The following is a 15,573-nucleotide window of genomic DNA, read 5'->3' as shown; positions in this document are numbered from 1 at the left end:
AGCTTGAATGATCAATAATATTTATATATTACACAGGCTGCATAGGAAGTAACATGTTGAATAGAACAGTTGATTGGCCTTCATAGGGAATCTTTAAAATTCATTATCTTTACCTCCCTATTAAGCAGAAAGTCATCTGATAGCCATTACTTAACCCAGAAAGAAGCCATATTCTATACACCACAACACCTGTAGGATAAAACTTTAATATTAGTAAAATTTTCAAATTGTGGTAGTTAATAGAACTGTTACCAAATTATTCAATCTATTACACTTAAATATACTTTATTAGTAATTTATAAATTAATATTTCTGATTCATAAATTAAAAATCCAATGTCCAAATGTTTTCATAAATTCTTATACAGTTTTGCCTATTTATTGACAGCAGTCAAAATAGGTTTTTGGGGAAATACATTGTATATGTGATATCATGGCTTAATTGTCAATAATTTATGATCATTCAGTTTACATTAAAGCAATAGCAACAGAAGTCAGGACTTGGAAGAATTCTTTGGTCTTCTCTCCTTTTTTCCCCTAGATTATATTAAATTCCCTAGCATATCTATTGAGTCTCCATAAGAGAAACATCATTTGTCATTTCATTGAATGCAGACTATTTTAAATATAAGATACCTAATGTACTTGTCATTTAGCCCTCTGTTCCCAGTATTTCTTCATTTCACTTTTAAAATGAAAACTACAGGAAAACAGTTCCATAGTAAATGCCCTGGCATTAATTGCCGAATCTAATGAAATGATCATACTCAGCTTTGCAATTGTATGAGGTTCTGATTTCATTTCCACTAAGTGACACTATGTATAAGTTGGAAAGGTCATTAAAAAGCATGTAAGCCACCACATAAGGCTTAATCCAGATGTATTTGCTTTTGAAGATCTCCGTGATTTGTTTTTCACTTACGTTTGCATGTTTACTTGCCTACTACCATTCTATATGGCATTCTAGATATTATAGTAATAACTCAACAGAAAATCTATCTTGCAGAGAGCTCATCACTTTAAAGGAATCAACAAGAACTTAATTTGTGCTGTGCATCTCGTATGCCATTGCTTTTCCTGTAAGAGCACTGTGCTTCAAAAAAGTACCACAATCGTTTGCAAAGCATGATGATGGCTGTCATACTATGCCATCCCCCTATAATTGCCATAGTAAGGAAAGAAGGAAGAGACCTTCGGTAGTTTTATATATGTTGAATAATCTTAATTGGGATTACTCTTTCTTTCCTCCTTGGTGATTTTTACTTTTGCAGGAATTCACCATTTTGGCTGTAAGTAAAAGTGTCTGATCTGAAACATAATGTCCTCCCTTTTCAATCCTGATGTACCTTCTTCTAGTCTCGGTCTTTTGCGCCTTTTTTTTTTTTTTTTTTTTTTTTTTTCAAGAAGAAACTACAGATCTTTTGAGCTTCTCTGTTGTCCTTGTAGCTCACCTTCAACTTCTTCCTGGATGTTGTTCCCGAAAGCTGTTGTTTCCATTCTGCAGTTCTGAGGAACAGTGGAGGCACCTTTCAGTGTAGCCCCTTCTTTGTGTTTCCAGGAAATCTTCGGTAGTAATACTCTTACTATGGTCATAAACATTCTGCGGGAAGAATGCATGTCATGTAAACAGTATTACGTTCCAGAACGTCTGTAGCTTTTTCTCCTGCTTCCCTTCATCTTTCCTCTCGGTCTTACCCTTGGCCTAGTGGATGGTGTAGTGATTATGTCGCGAGATTTTCTGTTGTGCTTGATCTAACCATGTGGTTGCCAGGTATGAGTAAAACATGGTTCCGTCAAGCACCATGGAACGTCACGCAGCTTTCTACAGCATGACAAGCTGCTGAGGCTTAAATCAGGATTTACTTGTCTCCTTTTATAAAATCAAAATGAAAAAAGAGGGCTTTTTTAGGCGTTTCTGAAGATTATGTGAGAGGGAGAGAATAATATAAGACCATAGAAAAATTAAAAACCTGAGTACATCTATTTGCCTTGAAAGCCCTAATTTAAAATGATATATAGGAATATGTTTCTTACTGGATACATTTTAAATTCCTGACTCAGAGAAAAAAATAAACTTGTAACAATTAATAGCCATTGTATGATTAGCTGTCAACTAGGCTAGAATGGCTCATAACTGGATCAGCAGAAAGTACAGCTGTGAAAAGCTCATCTCTATTAATGTTTTCCTGTCCTGTGAATCTGGTTACTCTTTTTTCCAGCAAATTCCAAGCCCTTGTTTTAACCCTCTCCTGACATCCATTGACCAAAAATTCCCCAAGTTGTCTCCCTGCTGCATAATCTATAGTTATCTTACTATTTTTCTTCCTACAAATTAACAACTGTTCTAACCTTTAGACTCAGTATCTTTTTTTTTTTTCCCCTTGAATCCTCAATAGGCACAGAAGATTATCGATCAAAATTAAGTGGGGACTGCTTTGCAGATTTGGCTTGCCCTGAAAAGTGCCGCTGTGAAGGAACCACAGTAGATTGCTCCAATCAAAAACTCATCAAAATCCCCGACCACATTCCCCAGTATACTGCAGAGCTGTGAGTTCATCTCCCAACAAAATCTGGGTTGGGAGGAAGGGAATGAAAACAGCATAGCATTGCAATTTTTTTCTTTCCCTTTTATTTTCAAGAATTACATTGATTTTAATTAACGCACATGACCATAACTCTTCTTTGTACAAAGATATATTAGAGGCTCTCTTACTTCATCTTTCTGGTCCAAGACATGACTACAGAAATTAATTTACCTCTCAAAAAGTCAGTTAGTTTTTAATAATGCTAATAATAAGAGCATTCCTTTGATATTTGTTTCTTGGGTGTTATTTATGCCTGCACCCAGTTCTAAACATATAATAGATTTCTAAGGTATACAGTCTTTTGCAGCAACTACAAAAAAGTAGTTGGAGAGTCACCGTTTTGAATCTCTGTTAATTATGAATTCAGTCAGAGAGACTTTATTGGCTTTATTATCTCACTGACTCGAAGGTGGAAGGATTCCGTGATTATGGAGTATTAAAGTGCAGAGGATAGTTTTTCCCTGAACAATGGATAGCATAGGAAGAGCTGGAAGAACAACAAGATCAGTTTCTATTTATAACCCTACCTCAAGCCTAGCACATACTAGGTGCTAAAATATGTTTGTTGAATCATCTGTAGATTCTATGCCAAGTATGGTTTGCCTTTAGTGACTTTATTTATAAAAGTCATGCTAGTGTTCTAAAAATTCAAGAGAAATTTGGTGAAATCTCATTGTTTTGTGAACATCTTAGCAACGTTTATATATAGCACCATCTGGTATTTGCTATTAACTGCTTTGCAAAGTTGGTTGTCCTTTTATGCTTGTATAATCCTTTGGTCTTCCACTAGCTTGTAACTCCTTGATGTCAGGGATTGTGTTCTATAGTTTAGCTCCCACTGTGCCTAAACTCATGCCTGTCACTTAATGCATCTTAAACAATTTAAATAATTTAAAATAATGTAATGCTAGGGCACGTGGGTGGCTCAGTGGGTTAGGCCTCTGCCTTCAGCTCAGGTAATGATCTCAGGGTCCTGGAATCGAGCCCCACATCGGGTTCTCTGCTCAGCAGGGAGCCTGCTTCCCTCTTTCTCTCTGCCTGCTTCTCTGCCTTCTTGTGATCTTTCTCTGTCAAATAAACAAATAAAATCTTTAAAAAAATAATAATAAAATAAAATAATAAAAAAAAATAATGTAATGCTTTCAAAGAGATGACATAAACTGCCCTGTGGCTATAGTGATACTTATTATTATTATTCCTGTTAGTTTTTGAATCTATTTCAAAGCTTCAGGATTTTTTGAAATGTGTGGAGACCATTCAGACAGTAAAAGGCCTGAACTCTATTGCAATGGTCATGTAAGGAGTTGTATATATTTCTAATACTATCACAAATAATATTTCAATTTATATCTTCTAGCAGATAACAGCTTAAGTAGGCTTATCTGACATTTAAGAATTACAGCACTAGCATCTAATTTAGTAATTAGGAAAGTTTGTGTGCTTTTTAAGAAATTAAGAATTTTGTAAATTATACATTTAAAAATTAATACTGGGAAGAAAATATTTATGTATCAATATCTAATAGGGTACTTATATCCAGAATATATAAAGAGTTATTACAACTCAGCAATAAAGGTGTTCATTACCTAGTCAAAAAGTGTGCAAATTATTTGCATGTACATTTCTCCAAAGAAGATATACAAATGACCAATAAGCAAATGCACTCATTATCATCAAGCTAAAAAATGGTTAGTATCATCAAGTATTAGGGAACCCTAAATCAAAACTACAGTGAGGTAACACATTCCCTAGAAGGGCCATAAAAACAAAACAATAATTGGACCCTTCATACATTGCTGGGGGAATATAAAAATGACACACCTTTGGAAAACAGTTTGCTTATTCTTCAAATTGTTAAGTATAATTTTACCCTGTAACCCAGCAATTTTATACCATTATAAATATCTAAAGGAATTGAAAACATATATCCACACAAAAACTTGTATGTACACCAGTGTTGGCAGCAGCATTGTTCATGATAATCAAACTCAAATACCTATCCCCTGATAGATAAATGAACCAAATTGTTATATCCATACTATGGAATATTCCTTGGCCATAAAAAGGAATGAGGTACTGATGTATGCTAAACATGGATAGGTCCTGTAAACATTAAGTAAAGTGAAAAAATGTCCAGAATAGAAAAATCCATAGAGACAGAAAGTAAATTAGTGGTTGCCAAAGACTGAAGCAGGGAGGGAAACAAATTGACAATGATTTCTGATGGATATGAGATTTTTCTTTTGGGTGATGAATATGTCCTAAAATTGGGTAGCAAAGATAGTTGCACAATTTTGTGAATAAGCTAAAACCACTAGATTGCACTCTGTAAAAGGGTGAATTTTATGGCATATAAATTGCATATCATAAAAGCTGTTAGTAAAAAATGTATGGAGCAAGTGATTAGGAAAAAATGGTCCAAAATGCTTTCTGGGGTAAAAATAGTTTTGGGCAAGGTTTGAGAAACTTCGTTCTACAGATTTCTGAATGAGAGAGCTGGCCTTGAATTTTGGTTGCTGGTTTTCTTTACTGTGAGCTTCTTAATATTTTGCTCATTAAAATTTGAGTGAAATGGGGTGCCTGGGTGGCTCAGTGGGTTAAAGCCTCTGCCTTCAGCTCAGGTCATGATCCCAGGGTCTTGGGATGGAGCCTGGAATCGGGCTCTCTGCTCAGCCGGGAGCCTGCTTCCTCCTAACTCTCTCTGTCTGCCTCTCTGCCTACTTGTGATCTCTGTATGTCAAATAAAATAAATAATATCTTTAAAAGTTTTTTTTGAGGAAAAATCGATACTTCCACAGACTTTCTGTGACATGTATTCTATGTTTTACTTTAGAATAATCATGAAATGACCTTATATTTCTGTAAAAGAAATTAAACTTAATCCCTTCCTGGCTGTTGGTGATTGAAACTTTTGTTTCTTTTTTTTCTGAGGCGTCTCAATAATAATGAATTCACGGTGTTGGAAGCTACAGGAATCTTCAAGAAACTTCCACAGTTACGTAAAATGTAAGCCGTGCATTAGCCACCTTTTTAAATCTCTTTGGTGTTTTGCTGTGTTTTTCAAAGCCCTGTGCAGTCTTATTCAGATTTCTTTGGAAATTGGGAACTATAAAAGATCTGGAGAAATTTCCCTATAGTGAATACCTGTGACATGAATTTAGGGTAATTTCTGAGAGGAGCCTGAGTAACCACCTCTTTTCTATGTATTCTAGGATGCCAACCACATTTTTTTGTAGCAGAGCCCCTGTGTCTTACTTTAATTCAGACAGCTGGTTTGTTATGTGGCCACAGCAGGGATTCGGCAATCTAAGCTCATTAGAAATGGGCTCAGTAGTGTTTTGTAACTTCCTTTACTGTTCCCTAAACCACACTGTTATATCTCTTTCAGCACATTCATGTCAACTATTTGACTTTTTGCTTCATTAAACTTTCATTAGAAGATAGTCAAAATTAATGATTGGTAAACTGACTTGATAGCTCATCTGTATTACTACATATCCACAACTCATATTTTAAAATAAGTTTATAAACTCAGCAGTTCCAACAGCAGTCACGCAGTATTCCTGTTCCCTGAAGAGGAGGGAGGGTCAGAACAGAGGTCAGGAGTATCAGGCCAACGGAACAACCTTCATACAAGAGGAAATACCAAAAGGAGAAAAGGAGGGTTGCTCTGTAATATCTGTTCTTGTCTATGTGTAAATGACCCTCGGTCACATTGATTGCACACAGCAGAGCAAACTACATCCTGTGCACTTGACCCCCATATCATACCGCCTCCCAAAGAGTTTCTTGCTGTTTGATTATTCTCTTTTTCACTGACATTGATTGCTCTTTCGTTTTATTCATACCTTTCAATTCAGCACATATTTATAGAGGAACTACTCTGAGCACATGTTTATGGAGGAATAAAAGGATAAATAAAAATGACCCTGGCTCTGGGGTCATTCCTTATCTTGGAGTGAACAGTGAGAAAGAGAAAGATAGAACCTATAGGAAGGTGTTACTGCACCTGGATATTTTTGCCCTCTGGGCAAGCAATGTTGTGTTTTGTATCATCCAAAATACGGGTTGTTTGGACGCAGTGAGAGGTTTGACTGGGAACAAACCCATATTCAGATACATTTCTGATGCAAGCTAAATCCTCACACATTTAACCCATCCATCTTCTCTCTACACAACAGCCTTCTTTTAGTCATTAATTAATTTAATAGTTTTTATCAGGGACACTTACTTTAAAAGTTCCTTATTAAACTTCATGTTGAATATTAAAGTTTAAACAACTCAATACCTGACCTCAAGAATTTTATACTCCTGGGGACCCTTGCAGACAATCTGACATTGACTGGGCTGCTATTTTTTACCGCTGACATTGTCCCTCAGAACTATCATCAGTTTGACTTGATGGAATAGGAAGGGGTGTCTTTTCAGAGCTGTGGGTGTGGTGAGCAGCCAACAGCTTGGAAATCATGAAAAACCTTGTTCACTAGAAGAAAATAATCAAGCATGTTGCCTCAGTGCCCTCTTTGTTAGAAAGAAATAGCTTTGGGGCACCTGGGTGGCTCAGTGGGTTAAAGCCTCTGCCTTTAGCTCAGGTCATGATCCTGGGGTCCTGGGATCGAGCCCCACATCAGGCTCTCTCTGCTCAGCAGGGAGCCTGCTTCCCCCTCTCTCTCTGCCTGCCTCTCTGCCTACTTGTGATCTCTGTCTGTCAAATAAATAAATAAAATCTTAAAAGAAAAAAGAAATAGCTTAAAATCTTTTTTCAACATTTTTTTTCTTATTTAGAAACTTTAGCAACAATAAGATTACAGACATTGAAGAAGGAGCATTTGAAGGAGCATCTGGTGTCAATGAAATACTCCTCACAAGTAATCGTTTGGAAAATGTTCAGCATAAGATGTTCAAGGGATTAGAAAGCCTGAAAACTTTGTAAGTATTCTTATCTGCATAGTGACTCTTTTACCATAGCGTTGTAGTTCACTGGTCGTTATAATTCCAGGCTGGGGAATTGTGCAGACTTCCTCTGACCCTCCCATCTCTTTCTCTGTCTCTCACAAACACGCAAGCACAAAACACATGCACACACACACACATTTTGTACATCCAAACAGTGCCTTACTCAAACACCCTTGACTTCAGTATGTTGCTTGCCAAAGATCAAGACTGTCTCCTGGCTGCTGATTTCTCAACAAACAGATTGCCCTTTTTCCAATGTTTGTAGGGGTATGTTCCCTGTCCCCATTCTGCTTCAAAATGTTCATCCTCTTGCCCGTTCCTCAACCTCCATCTAATGTTTGCTTTTGGCCCCCGGGCTCAAACTTCAGAATCCAATCCAAACCCTGTGGCAGAATAACCAAGTTTTTCTGGAAACCACTTTCTTTCGCTTCCATAAGGTCTTAGTGAAAAAGAGAGACTGATTCATGATAGATCTTGTACTATCTATTTCAAAGAAACATGCTAAGAGGTATGTCTACTTGCTCAGGAGTAGGGAGGTTAGGAAAAATAAATTATATATGTTTCTTAAAAAATTTCTTGGCCAAAGAGGACAGGGATTGCATTGAATAACAAAAACAACACTTTATGTTACTTGAATTTTCTACAATACATATGTTTAGTTTTTATGATCTCTAAGGTATGCATTATGTTTGACAAAAGTGGCAACCTGAAAATTGGAAGAGACACAACCCCAAACTTGGAAGCCTTTGGTAGACGCGAAGGAAACTACCTGTAACCAAGAAGCCACTGATAATGATTGCAGTGGAGAGAGGTCCAAGCTCCGTCGTGTCTCCTAACCATCAGAGCCACAGCCAGGGGATCTGATAGCCGAGAAGTCCCCTGCCTGCGCTCTATCAGATGCAGAAGGAGAAGACCATTTCCCTTGCCCATGTGGATGCCTTCATAGCATCCTAAATTCAAATCGTACTGAAAAATCTCTGCTCGTGAACGTAGATGTGTGCTCCTTGAGCTTCACGGGGAGAATATGGCACTTCACTTCCGGTAGAACCAGTCTGCAGCTCTCCCACAGACTAACTTGAGTGCCTTCAAAATGTTGTGCAAATATTCCTTTAGCCTTTTTTATGGAGGAGATACTGAGGAAAGGGGAGGGGAGAGCAGAGAAAATACACCCCAGGTGGCTCCATCTACTCCTGCCCCTGGTCCCCTCCCTGAGGGTGCCTCAGGCAACAACAAAACATGAATCCTGCAAGCAGGAAAACATGAATCCCTTTGTTGCATACTAGTCGAAGGACTACTTGTTAGGGGAACCTTCTCTTTGGAAGGGGCAGCATGAGGGATGGGGAGTGGAGGGTAAGGAGGTGAGGAAGGAGTCCATATCCCACCTACCTTAGTCTGCCTTGGGCTGCCATAACAAGATGCCACAGACTGATGACTTCAACAACTGAAATTTATTTTCTCACAGCTCTTGAGGCTACCAGTCCAAGATCAAAGGGCTGAGAGGGTTGGTTTCTGGCAAGATTTCTTCTTGGCTTGTAGATGGCAACTTCTCACTCTGTTCTTAATGGCCTTTCCTCTGTGTGCAGAGAGAGAGAGAGAAAGCTCTTGGTGTCCCTTCCTCTTCTTATAAAGACTGTCCTAACACATTAGGGTCCCACGTTTAACCTTAATCACCTCCCCAAGGCCTTCTCTCCAAATATAGTCACATTGTGGGTTGGGGTTTCAACATATGAATTTAAGGGCATATAGTCGAGTTCATAACACCAACTCAAGCAGCTTATTAAAGTGTTTTTGTGGGGGTTTTTTGTTTTGTTTTTTGTTTTTGTTTTTGTTTTTTCCTGACTGGTTCCGCTCACAGGACTCTCCCTGAGACAAGTCCTCTAAATTCATGTCCTCCTTCATTACAGTTTTAGCGATGTTTTTGTGCCTCTTGTATTTGGCACCTAAGACAGATGCCACTGGCTGTCTCCTTCAGCCACTCTGCTACACAAGAATAATAGAGCATTTTAGAACAAGCTCAGAGTTTTCGGAGGATGAAAGTAGGTTTATCTGGACATATGTATTTCTCCAAGTGGTATCTTTCAGTTTGGAACTGTGAAGATTTTGACACAGCACCCTACTATCCCTAGACTTCTTAACTCCATAAGACTAGTAATGCTCTTAGTATTATGTGCACAGATTTCAGTGAGTCTGAATATTTGAGACTGCAGGCAAAATGTCATACCTATGTGTGCTTATGGATTTTTCTAGCAACAGAAAGTAAAGCTTTTTTCAGCTTCTCCCAGGTGTCCATGACTTCACCAAGATTAAAACCAACTGTTCTTTGTTACTTACAGCAAATGATAGTGCTGATAGAAATGACCTTCTGTTGTGCATTTCCCTCTGAACATAAAGTGATGCCTTGATAGGGACAGCATCATTTTTTCTCCCTATCTGTGACATAGCAGAATGCAAAAATTAATATTTCTATTTATTTCTGTAGAGCCATCTAGAATTTTAAAGGAACACTCTGCTGTTAATTTATTTTTGCCTCTCTATTTTATATACTGCAATCTTCTAGTAGGGTAGGGTAGTCCGCACACGTCTAGAAAAATTCAGGGAAATAACTTTCAGCCTTATTTCTGGATAAGACTCATGGCAACTCTTCATTTTTACATGGGGTTTTTAACCCACTGAGCCCATTGCATGGGGGTTTTAAGGAATTTTTCTAAGCCCCACAAATAAACAGTTCAAGGAAGAATTACAAAGGGACCCAAAACTTTAGCAGTGATGAGGAAATGACAACTATGTTAATCCTATTAATGGCAATGACTTAAAAAAAAAAAAGAATCAGAATTCTTTCAAGAGAAGCTTACATAAACTTCATTGTGAACAACTGGAATCTGTTAACGATTACTTCTTTTTAAGTTCCAAACTTTAAAATAATAAAATAATTTTCATAAGGACAATAATTTGTGCAAGATTTCTGGGTGCTCTGTCTAGTTTGGGCTCCCCAGCCCATGCTGACAATAACTTGGCATGGATATCCTTGAGGTGCCCTCAGTTCTCCATCTGCCGTGACTATTCATTCTTGTCTGCTCCCGATGTAATGCCACAGTGAACACACAAATCACGGGGCTTCAAGGGCTCAGAGAGCTGTAGGTGAATTGGGACATTATGTAATCACGCAAACATAATTAGCATCAGAGGAAAAAGCATTCTACCCTCCTCAGATGGGGCCGGGAGTCCAGGCGAGGCTCACTGGGCTTTTCTGTAACTGAGTGTGGTCATTGTAAGCTAAGCGTTTATTTTATTCTCACACAGCTGTTGGTGTATATGGGCAGCTAGCTATTCCTAAGGACAAGAGATCATTCAGAAAACAGTAGATGAATGTTGCACATTTGCAAAGAGGGGTTATTTGGGTCCTCAGATAGGCAAAACTGATTGTTTGGTGCTTTCTCTCCAACCGTGGTCTCTTTTCCCTCAGGATGTTGAGAAGTAATCGCATAAGCTGTGTTGGCAATGACAGTTTCATAGGACTGAGTTCTGTGCGTTTGCTTTCTTTGTATGATAATCAAATTACTACCATCGCGCCAGGGGCGTTTGACACTCTCCATTCTTTATCTACTCTGTAAGTATGAAGGTTGATGTTCGTTTATGTACGACTGACCCCGTGTATTTATATTTCTTACTTTTATTAATAGCATTTTAATGCATGATTAGGCGTTTCACAAAAATGTGATCAAGTGTTTACAGATCAACCAAATGTGTTCATGTTAAACTTCTTTAATTTCTAAAAATGCTACCTATACTCTTATATTAAAATATCATAAAAATTTAACTATTTTTTCCATCGACTCTTTTTTTGGAATAAGGTGATATGACTTCATTTATAAATTTTCACTTTATTATAACTTGACTGCACTGTACATCATAGAAATGTTGTATATTTTCCCCAGTGTTCTCACATTGGAGTATTTTCAGCATAAGTATCATAAAAACAGAGCTGATAGGGTTATGGCCAACAAACTGTGCTCAAAAGGCTCATTCACAGTGACAGGACCTACATTAGGATGACCAGACCAACAACAAAAACTGTGCACTAGAGGGCATTTACTATGCTATTAGGAAAATATTGAAGAAATAGGTTGAGCCTGTCCAAGAGGACATTTTATGTAGAAAGTTAGAAAATAAAGAATATTTGTAGGTCTGTAGACACTCAGAAGGTGTTGTGGGTTTTATTTTTTTTAACCCCCCTGAACAATGTGTTTCAGTTCTTTTATCTGTCAGTATCTAAAAAAGCAAGGTTTGAAATGATAAATCTTACAATGTATTTGATTTCCTAGTAACAATGGCATCTAAATATACTAATCTAAATCAGAAGGTAGTTAGAAAGGAAAAAAAATATCCAATGTCGCTCAAGTCACTGCAGAAATAATTTGAGGGAAGCATGCATCCATCAGTAAAGTGCTTAACCCTCTTTCCACATAAAGTGTGACACTTTACATCGAGTGACTAATTTGTGCATATTAAAGATGGCATGTTTATAAATAATAAGGTTGTCAATAGGTTTGTGCTGAAGTGGTGAGATGCCAAAAGTATTGTAGAGATTTGTAGAAGTAAATTCATTTTTATAACTGGCATTTAATCAGCTCAGCTGTCGGTTTAGATGGGAAGCCTATTCTCTGGAGCAAATAAGAGATGGAAATCCTGAAATGACAAATTAATGAAATATCTGTTGTCAGGTTAAACTCAATAATATAAGGTAATCAGCCTTCATCTTTTTATTAAATTACTGCATTATCAGTGGAGGGAAGTTTGACAGCAAGTCAGATTGCTGACGAGTTTAAATTATTTCCAAATGAGATCTCTATCAGGATCCACTGCATAACCCCCCAAATTGCTGCCTTTGCTTTCTTTTCCTCATGAATTTTTTTGACGAATTCTCACATAAAAGTATTGATATTTTTTTAAGTTCCAAACATACATAGTTGAGCGCCCCCCCCCAAATGTATCCCATGGGTTGGGTGTGAGTGAGTATGAATGGGGGAAAGGCATGGAGGTGGCAGGGAATACAAAGAAATTCCAGCAGTAATAGTGTTGGGGTTGGGGGGGAAGGTAGCCTGGGGTTTTGAGAGGTAAGAAAGTAAAACTCCAAACTCAACCCTGTCTTGCTTGCATGGGACTCTTAGAAACCTGTTGGCCAATCCTTTTAACTGCAACTGCTACCTGGCTTGGCTGGGTGAATGGCTCAGGAAGAAAAGAATCGTAACCGGAAATCCTCGCTGTCAGAAGCCGTACTTCCTCAAAGAGATCCCCATCCAGGATGTCGCCATCCAAGACTTCACATGTGACGATGGTAAGAAAGTCTTGCTAAATCTTCGGGCACCAGGGGTTCACGTGACCAGTCCCCTGCTGTGGGGCCAACTAGAACAGTGTGTCCTACTTCAGGCAACAGATAGTTTCGTGTATTTTTTTTGCCTTTGTTTTGTTTTGTTTTAGAAACAGGACACATACTTCTTCAGTCTTGCTTTCCCATCCACGTCCGCTTGATTTGTGTTTCTGAATGTTTTATTTAAATTTTCCAGTTTCCAGATTGTGGTGGCTGTTGTTTATATGGCTTCATTTTAACTTTATTATTCTAAGCATCTCTTTCAGGAACTGCCATTTTCAAAGGAGAAAAGCAATTGACCTAAAAATATTGGAATTCTAGGAAACCTAACAAAAAATAACAGTTTTCGCTTTTTAATGCTCTGCATAGATCACCATATTTGATTTCTCGTAATAGCCTCATAAGGTAGCTGCTAGGGAATGGAGACCCCCTTTAAGCCTTATGTTTTAAAATGAGTGGCCTGAACATTTTCTGCTAAACATTTTAAATTAATCTACCCCTTTAGGCCTCTACATGTCTGTGTCCTTATAATTTCTCCATAATTCAGTGTAGATTTACATATTCTCACTACAAGTGTAATTTGTATAAATAACTGAACAAAGAAAATTACTGTTATGATTGGAGGGATGATATAAATTGTGAGTTATTTTCTGGAATTCAGCCCTAGGCAATCTGAAATTGGTGCTCTATCAGATGGATAGCTTCCATTTATAAACACCCCATGTACTGTATGTACCAAAGTGATCTCGTGGCTCAAGACTCTTGTGTTGGTTAAGCTAAAAAAGCATAACATCCCTCCTTGCATTCTCAAAGCCACGCCTCTGGGTTTTCCTCTATTTCTTTTGGCAAATTAGGCAATGATGACAGCAGCTGTTCCCCACTCTCCCGCTGCCCCACGGAATGCTCGTGCTTGGATACAGTCGTCCGATGTAGTAACAAGGCCTTGAAGGTCTTGCCCAAAGGAATTCCCAGAGACGTCACTGAACTGTAAGTAGAGCTTGCCTTTCTGTTTCCTTAACAATTAATATTTAATTAATTAATATTAAATATAATTTAACAATTAATATCAAAAGTGGAAACCCAATAAAAATCTCCAGAGTCCCATTTCCAAATTCTATAAGCCATTAAATAGCATCATGTAAAACCCTAAAGAGATCATAGAAAAGCCTTTAGATACATCTGGGAAATGCTGGTTGTGTCTGTTTCTCTCTTACTCACTGTAGGATTTCTCAGCATCTGTATTATGCTAAGGTACACTCTCAAGCTCCAAGAGAGGGTAGTAAAATATAAGAGAGCTCCCATGCTTGTTTGTCCCTATAGCCCTTTTCTCATGGACCATCTTGCAAGACTCATGTTCCATCACATACACCTTGGAAAAAGATGTATATTTAGTCCATCCACAGTATCTAGGATATTCCATATGGTTAATTATTCCTTACCGCTGTGTCCCCTGGGAGAATAACTTCCCACATGGGATACATAAATATCTAGGATGTAGAAGAAACTGGCCTGATCTTTATCCTTAAAAAAGAGGCACTGCCCTTTGGACTTGAATTAGAATCCCTCCGACCATGAAGGGTGTGGAGCCAATTGTCCCTAATATGTTCTTATCTGATATATGACCACAGATTACATGGTCAGTATGTACTCCTCTAGATACCAAGCACCATGCACACTTTCTTAGCTGCCTCATGTTATATATGTGGACTGGAATAAATCCAAGAACAAGCTGCTTGCATAATATGATACATGCATTCTCCCTTCCATTACATAATCTGCATACTAATGTACCAGGAACAAATGCTTGGTATGAGTGCAGTTGAGTCATTTTGCCTCTGTTTATTTTTTTCTGTGTGGAACTATGTATCAGAAATGATTTAAGTTCCAATGTAATTTGTGCAGATGTGTCCCTATAATTCATGCCCATGTGTGCAAGCATTCTAAATAAGCAGCTCTGATAAACTTTTGGCAACATGGAGCGTAGGTAATGAGTTGCAAGAAGACGTCACTTCCGTTGTCAGAGAACTTATATGCCTATCATGTGCAGTTCTGGGAATCCTAATTTGGTCCTGCATTGAACATTGAGGGGGAAAGAAGGTGTGATTGTGTGATCTTAGCACTCGTACACAGAAGGTCCCTCTTGAATTGGACTGCTCTGAAGTGTTCAGCTTCTGCTGCCAGTCACAGCTGTTAACTGACAAAGCACTGCTTTGTGTGTGTGTAATTAAATACTTAATTCTTATTTTAATAAGTATTTATTTTGAAAGATTACTCTCCACCCTGCTAAATGCCTTCAGAGTATTCCATAGGCAAAGCATTGATTCTGGGAACACCCCAGCCAAGAACATAGCACTCAGCGTAACCAGATCATCTTTCATGCAGAACCCCTTCTTTCTAACTGGCCCATACCTTAGTGCTTCTCCCCAATGCCTATCCAATAATTTTAAACCTTCTTTAATTTCCTTATTAAACTATATCTGAGAACCTGCTTGATTCATATCCTGTTTATGCCATCCATATGTCTCTTCTGTCAGACAGTTGAATCTTCAATCTATTTCTTTACAAAGTACTTACAAAGTAATACTTTTCTAAAGAAACATGTTACAGAGATGAGGAAAAGATTAACTCATCTCTTGTGAATTCTAGTTTTACCTCCCCCAGAGCT

At 37.9% G+C, this 15,573-nt stretch overlaps 1 protein-coding gene across 2 annotated transcripts in view; it reads left to right on the top strand.

Annotated features, from left to right (window-relative positions):
- Window positions 1–15,573, top strand: part of SLIT2 (slit guidance ligand 2) — a 358,593-nt gene that overhangs the window by 278,036 nt on the left and 64,984 nt on the right. For both annotated transcript variants that reach the window (XM_059164789.1, XM_059164780.1), the window contains 6 exons: window positions 2,396–2,546; window positions 5,516–5,590; window positions 7,370–7,513; window positions 11,004–11,147; window positions 12,709–12,875; window positions 13,763–13,895. In XM_059164789.1, coding sequence (XP_059020772.1) covers window positions 2,396–2,546; window positions 5,516–5,590; window positions 7,370–7,513; window positions 11,004–11,147; window positions 12,709–12,875; window positions 13,763–13,895 — 814 coding nt within the window. The remainder of the gene's footprint in view (window positions 1–2,395; window positions 2,547–5,515; window positions 5,591–7,369; window positions 7,514–11,003; window positions 11,148–12,708; window positions 12,876–13,762; window positions 13,896–15,573) is intronic.

This window comes from Mustela lutreola, chromosome 1 (genome assembly GCF_030435805.1).
Source record: "Mustela lutreola isolate mMusLut2 chromosome 1, mMusLut2.pri, whole genome shotgun sequence".
In the NCBI taxonomy this organism is placed as follows: domain Eukaryota; kingdom Metazoa; phylum Chordata; class Mammalia; order Carnivora; family Mustelidae; genus Mustela; species Mustela lutreola.
This window is presented reverse-complemented; position numbering and strand designations above follow the sequence as displayed.